Source organism: Colobus angolensis, unplaced genomic scaffold (assembly GCF_000951035.1).
Source record: "Colobus angolensis palliatus isolate OR3802 unplaced genomic scaffold, Cang.pa_1.0 Scaffold26, whole genome shotgun sequence".
NCBI classification, from domain to species: Eukaryota; Metazoa; Chordata; class Mammalia; order Primates; family Cercopithecidae; genus Colobus; species Colobus angolensis.
In genome coordinates this window covers 15,823,931-15,832,672 of record NW_012115821.1, presented here as the reverse complement: position 1 = coordinate 15,832,672, position 8,742 = coordinate 15,823,931, and the positions used below count along the sequence as shown (strand labels likewise).

Genomic DNA, 8,742 nt, shown 5'->3' with positions numbered 1-8,742 from the left:
TGTTTCCCTCTTTCACTTTTAAGGATCCTTGCAATTACATTGGGCCCACCTAAATTATCTAGGATAATCTCCCTTTTTTAAGGTGGGTTCATTAACAATCCTAAATCCATCTGCAACCTTAATTCCCCTTTGCCATGTAAGGTTACACATTCACAGTTTCCAGGGATTAGGATGTAGACATTTTTGGGCACCATTATTCTGCATGCTGCAAGGTGCTTCCATGTACATTGACCTGTCATAAACACAATTAATTGGTGGCACAATTCATTTTCCTCATAGACAAATGTGTTCACCTTTTACTTCTATGTGTTTTATTGAGACTGACCAGAGAAATCTCTTTGAAAGCAACACATTATCCTGGAGAGTTCATGCAGAGTTCCATTACAATACCTTTGCTCTCAAAAAGATTTTCCCCAAATTTAAGAGTTAGGACTGCCCAGCTAACCTCTCCTTCATTGCTGCTAAGTCTTATACCGACCATAGTGTTCTCTTTTCACTGATATGTCTAAGTTAATATATAAATTATGAACCTCTGTTGCCGCATTACAGGTTTAGAAGTAGCATGTTTCTGTTTTACATGATTCCTTTTCTAGCAGGCAGTTATTGGTTTATGGCAATTTTTATGTATCTTCTTTCCCACAGATATTTATTTAGAGTTTCCCATGTGTTAGGCTTTGGGGGGAATACAGAGCAAGGGCAGCATGTCCCTGCTCTCAGAGATTATACTCTAGTGGGCATTCAGGGAGAGTCACAGATGCTCTGTGGAGGAAAGTGCAGAGTACACCTTGGAGTGCGGGAGGGGTGTAACCCAGAGAGGGAGACAGTAAGGGAGGCTCCCAGGAAGATGTGACATCTCAACAACAACTCTGTAGAACAAGTTGCTCAGGTGAGGGGCACCCTGAGGAACAGCATTTCAGCAAACAGTAATAGCTCTAGGAGGGCAGGGATTTTGTCTGTTTTGGTTACAGCTTTATCCCTTGTGCTACAACAATTTTGGGGACACATTAGGCACTCAATAAAGTATGTGGAATAAATGACTACACAAAGGTGGGAGACAGGAACAAGTGTGGCTACATTTGAGGAAATGAAAGATCAGTGTGTTAAGAGGGCAGTGGTGAGAGGTGAAATTTAAAAGGTCAAGATGGGACTCATGAGATTGTTAAGACCTTTGCGCTTTGTATCAGGAGCAACGGGGTTTTTTAATTATTGGGAGTTTTTTAATAGACTGTTTTGTAAGAGTGATTTTAGGTTCACTGCAAAATTGAACAGAAAATAGAGATTTCATATACTTTCTGCCCCTTGCCCAACCTACCTCTTTGTCAACATCCCCTACTAGAGTAGTACATTCATTGCAATGGATGAACTTATCCTGACAAACCATTCTCGCCCAAAGTTCATAGTTTCCATTAGATAGAGTTCGCTCTTGCTCTTGTGCATTTTATGGGTTTGGATGAAAATGACATGTTTATTAGTCCATTTTCACACTGCTATAAAGAACTGCCCAACACTGGGTAATTTATAAAGGAAAGAGGTTTAATTGACTCATAGTTCAGCATGGCTGGGGAGGCCTCAGGAAACTTACAATCACAGTGGGAGATGACAGGGAAGCAAGGTACCCCTCTTCACAAGACAGCAGGAAGGAGGAGTGCTGAGCAAAGGGGCAAGAGCCCCTCATAAAACCATCAGCTCTTGTGAGTACTCATTCACTGTCACAAGAACAGCATGGGGGAAACTGCCCCATGATTCAACTACCTCCAACTGGTCTCTCCCTTGACACATGGGGATTATGGGGATTATGGGGGTCACAATTCAAGATGAGATTTGGGTGGGGACACAAAGCCTAACTATATCAACATGTATCCACTACTATAATACCATACAGAGTAGTTTCACTGCCCTAAAAATCCTCTGTTCTGGCTATTTATCCCTCCTTCTTCCAATCCCTGGCAACCACTGATCTTTTTACTGTCTCCATAGTTTTGCCTTTTCCAGAATGCCATATAACAAACTCATACAGTTTGTAGGCTTTCCAAACTGGTTCTTTCACTTAGTAATATCAATTTACATTCTCTCCATGCCTCTTCATGACTTGATATCAAGATCATTTTTTCCTAGTTCTGAATAATATTTCATTGTCAGGATGTGCCACAGTTTATGCATTCACCTACTGAAGGACATCCTGGTTGCTTTCAAGTTTTGACAATTATGAATAAAGCTGCTATAAACATCCATGTGTAGGTTTTCCTGCAGACATACGTTTTCAATGCCTTTGGATAAATACCAAAGGCGGCAATTGCTGGGTCACGCAGATGGTAGGAATATGTCTAGTTCTGTAAGAAACCACAAATGCCAGGTGCAGTGGCACACGCCTATAATTCCAGCACTTTGAGAGACCACGGCAGGCGGATCTGTTGAGCTCAGGAGTTCAAGACCAGCTTTGGCAACATGGCAAAAACCCATCTCCACAAAAAAATACAAAATTTAGCTAGGCATGGTGGCACACACCTGCAGTCCTAGCTACTCAGGAAGCTGAGGGGGGAGGATTTCTTGAGTCCAGGAGGTCAAGACTGCAGTAAGCCAAAATCATGCCACTGCACTCCAGCCTGGACAACTGAGTGAGACCCTGTCTCAACAACAGAAACAAAAAACGAAAAGAAAATCACCAAAATGTCTTCCAAGTGGCTATACCATTTTGCATTCTCACCAGCAATGAATGAGATTGCATCCTCACCAGCACTTGGTGTCATCAGTGGTCTAGAGTTTGACCATTCTAATAGATGCGTAATAGTATTTCATTGTCTCATTTTGCATTTCCTGATGATATATGACATATAGCATCTTTCATATGGTTATTTGCCATCTGTATTCAGCATCTTTTTAGGTGAAGCATTCATCAAGGTCTTTGGCCCATTTTTAAAATTGGGTTATATTCTTATTGTTGAGTTTAAAGATTTTTTTTTTTTTTTTTTGAGACAGAGTCTCGCTCTGCCCCCAGGCTGGAGTGCAGTGGCCGGATCGCAGCTCACTGCAAGCTCCCCCTCCCGGGTTCACGCCATTCTCCTGCCTCAGCCTCCCGAGTAGCTGGGACTACAGACGCCCGCCACCTCGCCCGGCTAATTTTTTTGTATTTTTAGTAGAGACGGGGTTTCACCGTGTTAGCCAGGATGGTTTCGATCTCCTGACCTCGTGATCCGCCCGTCTCGGCCTCCCAAAGTGCTGGGATTACAGGCTTGAGCCACCGCGCCCGGCCTAAAGATCTTTTTGTATAGTTTGAATAACAGTCCTTTATCTGATATATCTTTGGCAAATATTTTCTCCTAGAATGTGGCTTATCTTTTCATTTTCTTATTGGTGTCTTTTACAAAATGGAAAATTTTAATTTGAATGAAGTCCAGCTTATCAATTCTTTCTTTGGATCATGCCTTTGATGTTGCATCTAAGCAGTTATAATCATATGATGTTAGCTGTGGGCTTGTAAAAAAAGTTATCATCAAACCCAAAGTCATCTAGATTTTCTCCTATGTTTTCTTCTAGGAGTTACACAGTTCTGCATTTTACATTTAGGACTCTGTTCTATCTTGAGTTAATTTTTGTGAAGAATGCAAGGTTTGGGTCAGACTAACATTTTTGCATGTGGATTTCCAATTGTTCCAGCACCATTTGTTGAAAGAATGTTTTCTCCATTGTTTGGCTTTACTCCTTTGTCAAAGACCAGTTGACTATTTATGTGGGTCTATTTCTAGGCACTCTATTTTATTAATAGATTTGTCTATTCTTTCACTAATATGACACTGTCTTAATTACTGTAGCTTTATAGTAAATCTTGATGTCAGGTAGGGTCAGTCCTCTGACTTTGTTCATCTTCAATATTGTTTTGGCTGTTCTGGGTCTTTTGTCTTTCCATATAAACTTTAGATTTGGTCTGTTGATACCCACAAAATAACTTGCTGGAATTTTGACAGGCATTGTGTTGAATCTATAGATCAAGTTGGGAAGAACTGACATCTTCACAATATTGAGTCTTCCAATCTATAAACACAGAATATCTCTCCATTTATTTAGTTCTTTCTTTCATCAGTTCCGTAATTTTCCTCATATACAGTTTATATGTATATTGTCAGATCTATACCTAAGTATTTCATTTGATGGGATGCTAATGTGAATGGTATTGTGTTTTTAATTTCAGCTTTTATTTGTTGATTACTGACATACAGGAAAGCAATTTAATACACATTAACCTTGCATTCTGCAATGCTGCTATACTCACTTATTAATTCCAGGAGGATTTTTTGTGGCTTCTTTCAGATTTTCTACATAGACAATCATGTCATCTGCAAACAAAGTTTTATTTCTTCCTTCCCAGTCCGTATACTTATTTCCTTTTCTTGTCTTAGCTAGGACTAAGGCTAAGTCTTAGGATTAGCTTAGACTTTCAGTGTGATGTTGAAAAGCAGTGATAAGCAGGGACATTCTTGCCTTGCTCTGGTTCCCGATCTCAGTGGAAAAGCTTCCACTTTTTCACTGTTAAGTATGATATTGGGTTCTAGGGGATTTTTTTTTTTTTTTTTTAGATAGAGATAGGGTCTCACTATGTTGCCCAGGGTGGTCTTGAACTCCTACACTCAAGCAATCCTCCTGCCTTGGCCTTCCAAAGTGCTGCAGTTACAGGTGTGAGCTACCACACCCGGTCTCTAGGGGATTTTTTTGTAGATATAGCTTATCAAGTTAAGGACAGTCTCCTATATTGAGAGATTTTAAGCAGCAGAGTGAATTAAGCAGATTCACGTTTTAGAAATAATTCTGGCTACAGGCTCACGCCTATAATCCCAGCACTTTGGGAGTCTGAGGGGGGACTCAGGAGTTTGAGACCAGCCGGGGCAACATAAAGACTCTGTCTCTACAAAAAAATTTTTTTAAATTAACCAGGCATAGTGGTGCATGCCTGTAGCCCTAGCTACTTGGGAGGCTGAGCCAGGAGGATCATTTAAAACCATGAGTTTGAGGTTACAGTGTTATGATCGTACCAATGTAGTCAGCCTGGGTGATAGAGCAAAATCCTGTCTCAAAATAAAACAAAACAAAAAGACAGAAAACGCAAGTGTTGGGGTGAAGAAATTAGAACCCTCATATACACTGCTGGCAGAAATGTAAGATGCTGCAACTTCTATGAAAACACTTTGGCAGTTTCTCGAAAAGTTAATCATAGAATTACCATGTGACCCAGTAATTACACTCTTAGGTGTATACCAAGAAAATTGAAAATAAGGATTCAAACAGATACTTGTACATCAGTGTTCACTACAGCATTATTCACAATAATTAAAAGATGGAAACAACCCAAATGTCTATCAATGGATGAATGAGTAAACGAACTGTGGTATATATATACATAGAATGGAATACTATTCAATCATAAACAGTTATGAAACTCTGATACATACTACATGGATGCACCTTGAATACATTATGCTACATGAGAGAAGTCAGACACAAAAGGGCAAATATTGTATGATTTTACTTTTATGACATAAAATATTTATAATAGGCAAATTCCTAGTGACAGAAATAAGATTAGAGGTTTCTTAGGATTGAGGGGAGAGGAGAATGGGAAGTTATTGCTTAATAGACACAGAATTTTTATTGAAGGGTATTAAAAAGGTTTTGGAAAAACATACTGGTGTATTCCACAACATTGTATCATGTAATTACCACTTGAAAATGGCAAAAAATAGCAAATTTTAACACATATATTACAATTTTAAAAAAAAGTAAAGGTTTGTCAAGCATTTAATAATTAATACCTTTCATTTTTTTTTCTGGAAAGTGTGTGCAAAGATACTTAACAACTAAATGTAATGTGTGATCCTTGATTGGCTCTGGCTTTCTAAATAAAACGCCTATAAGATACTCTTAGGTCAAGTGGGGGAAATTAAATTGGGAAGGGAAATTAGATACTATCATGAAATTAATGATCTTAGGTATAATAATGGTACTGTTGTTACATAGGAGAACATCTATTCTTAGGAGATACATGCTGCAACGTTAAAGGGTTAAGCGTTACAAGGTCTGTAACTTACTTTCAAATAGTGACCCAAAAAAGGGTGTGTATGTGTGTGTTATGTGTGTGCGCACGCGCGCCTTTTGCAAGGTTACAGTTGCGAGAAGCGCAGGTCTCCGCCACCGAAGCCTTAGACTCATAAGCCGGGTCAGGCCAAATTCCGCGGCGCGTAGGGAAACGGCACAATCAGGATTCGCAGCCGTCGCCCTGGGAGCCCCGGCCCAGCTCAGCGCACCAGCCAGCATGCCCCATCCTGATTAGTCCACTTTCTCAGCTCGCCGGCACTCCTATATCCAATTAGCGTAGCGCTTGCTGAGCGGCGGCGGCAACCGACGTACACAAGGGGCTGGAGCGTTCTGTGGAGAAAGTGTGAGGTCGGGCCATGAACTTGGGGTAAGCTGGGGTAAGGAAGGTGGTCGTCAGCGGAAAGGGGGGCCATGTGTATCTGGGTTGTCCCTTGGAGTCTTTAGCGGAGAACGTTCCCAACCTGCGCCGCCGAGAGGGACAGAGCCCAGTTCTCGGGTAGAAGAGCGAGGTAGACGAGTCGGCCCTTAGCGACTCCACAGACCTTACGTTTTCACTTAATGACTCGCATTAAAACTGCCCGTGATTCCCGTTTCGGTCCCTTATTTACCTCAGGATGGGGAGGGAAGAGAGCTGAGGAGGAAAGGAGAGAAATGACGAGACAGTTAGAGGAAGCGTGGAGGCTCCTGGGGAGGACTCCTGGCCCACGCCCCGGGTTCTTCGCCACCTTGTTTTTGGAGTCTTGCAGAATGTTGGAGCGCCCAGATTAGTTTTAGGTGCAAGAGACGGGGAACCGAGGCTTCTCAAGAAATCGATGTAGTACCAGTGCCTAACACCTAGTAGGCGCTCCTTACGTAGGGGTGAATAAATAAAAAGGACTGGTGCATGGTCTTAATCACTCGCAGGTTTGATATTTTAAGAAGATGAAAAGCCACCAAACTCTCACTTAAGTACACATCGTTCAGCAAATGTTATTATGTTTTAGAATCTGAGGATATGGAAATAAATAAGATAGCGTGTCCCTTAAGGAGATTACAGTGTAGTGCGTCATTGAAGATACTTTACCATTCAAGGTCTTTTCTTTCTTGGTGACGTTTCACCAACATAAACATGATCTGTTCATAACCCTGCAATAGGGAAAGTCGTAAAACCTATTCTTTCCAGTGTTTTACCTTTGATAGTTAAGTTGAGGTAATTTGATTTTCCCTACCTGAGCAGCACGGCAAATTTCGCATTCCTAATCAGACGTTTCCCAGCCTCTCTCTCCCTTAACTGGCTTGCTGGATTTAATTTTCTCTCTCTGAATTATGGACTGTATGCATGGGCTGCCATTTTTGTTTTCAGTGGAATTTTAGGACCTTAGCAGACATTCAAGTTTTGCTGGCAGTGCCTGCTGTTACTTTATGCCTTTGCTTTTGACATGCACGTATAAAGCATCCTACTAAATATCAATATGTATTATTTGAAATATTCAAAGTGGTACTCTTTGCTGAAGCAGTTACTAAACTTGATGGTGGTGTTAGTAGTCATTTTCGATGCTCCAGCACTCCATGGAATGTGTTAGTCATGAGTTCATTATGAAACTAATGAATGGTGGTTAAATATATCTTGCTCCTTTAACTTATGTGAGGCGTTTTGGTAACAGCATTATTTTTTCCAGTCTAGAGTTATAAAAAAAAAAAAAGGTGGTATAACTGAATTGATAGTTTACCAATAACAAAATGAGGTTTCAAGTTAATGATAACAATGCTTGTGTTATTGAAGAGTTTCAAGAATTTTCCCTGTAGTTGTGGGTTTTATCTTGGATTGCAAAACGTTTTTAATAAAAAGACTGGTTTGATGTGTACAAGATTTCTGCATAAATTCAAAATAATGGATTTATTGTCAAGGTTCAAATGAACATTTCTGGTTATTTAAAATGTTGCGGTTTGTTAACAATGAGAGACAACTTTTTTTATTGCAGAGATGGTTTAAAGCTTGAAACTGAATTACTGGATGGAAAAACCAAGCTAATATTGTCTCCGTATGGTATGTTATGTTACAGAAATCTGAAATGTTAAATTTTAAATTCGTACATAAAATTTATATTAGTTCAACAGACTTTTTGCTTGTAATAGAGTGATATTTAAATATTTTGAAAAAAACTGTTTCCTCAAACTTCTTCAAATTTGCTTCTAGCCAAGTCGGATTATAACACTGCTTACTACTGTCAGTATTCGAACTCATAACATTTAATGTCCCAGTATAGTGCGTGTTCATTGTATTTGCATATAGCAAATATCCTTATTGCCTGATGAATAATACAAGTGAAATTTATGTGATTATGTTCTTTGCACGTAAAGAATGTATCATTTGAGAAAAGTTTATAGTAAGACCACAGTAAAATGCTAAAGCCACTTTTAGTATTCGTTTTTAATCTCAGTGTACTTTGGTATCTTCTCCTTTGCATTTTTTTCTGTTTATATTTTTCCTTGGAAAGATAAAAACAAAAATAAAATAGAAGTAAATACTTGAACTGGATTGGGAAAGAACACTCAGTCAAGATCTAAAGTTAGTGCTTTCGAGGATAATGTTGCCACTTTAAAATCTTACAATAATATTAATTACAATTTTCTTGCATGACCACCTTAGTATGTTTTTGGTGGACAGTTTAGTAATTT

At 39.5% G+C, this 8,742-nt stretch overlaps 1 protein-coding gene across 1 annotated transcript in view; it reads left to right on the top strand.

Moving 5' to 3' along the window:
• Window positions 1–6,360: 6,360 nt before the first annotated feature.
• The window catches only part of CCDC66 (coiled-coil domain containing 66), a 58,976-nt gene continuing 56,594 nt past the window's right edge, over window positions 6,361–8,742 (top strand). The window contains exons 1-2 of the mRNA XM_011947265.1: window positions 6,361–6,451; window positions 8,046–8,110. Coding sequence (XP_011802655.1) covers window positions 8,108–8,110 — 3 coding nt within the window. The 5' untranslated portion in view covers window positions 6,361–6,451; window positions 8,046–8,107. The remainder of the gene's footprint in view (window positions 6,452–8,045; window positions 8,111–8,742) is intronic.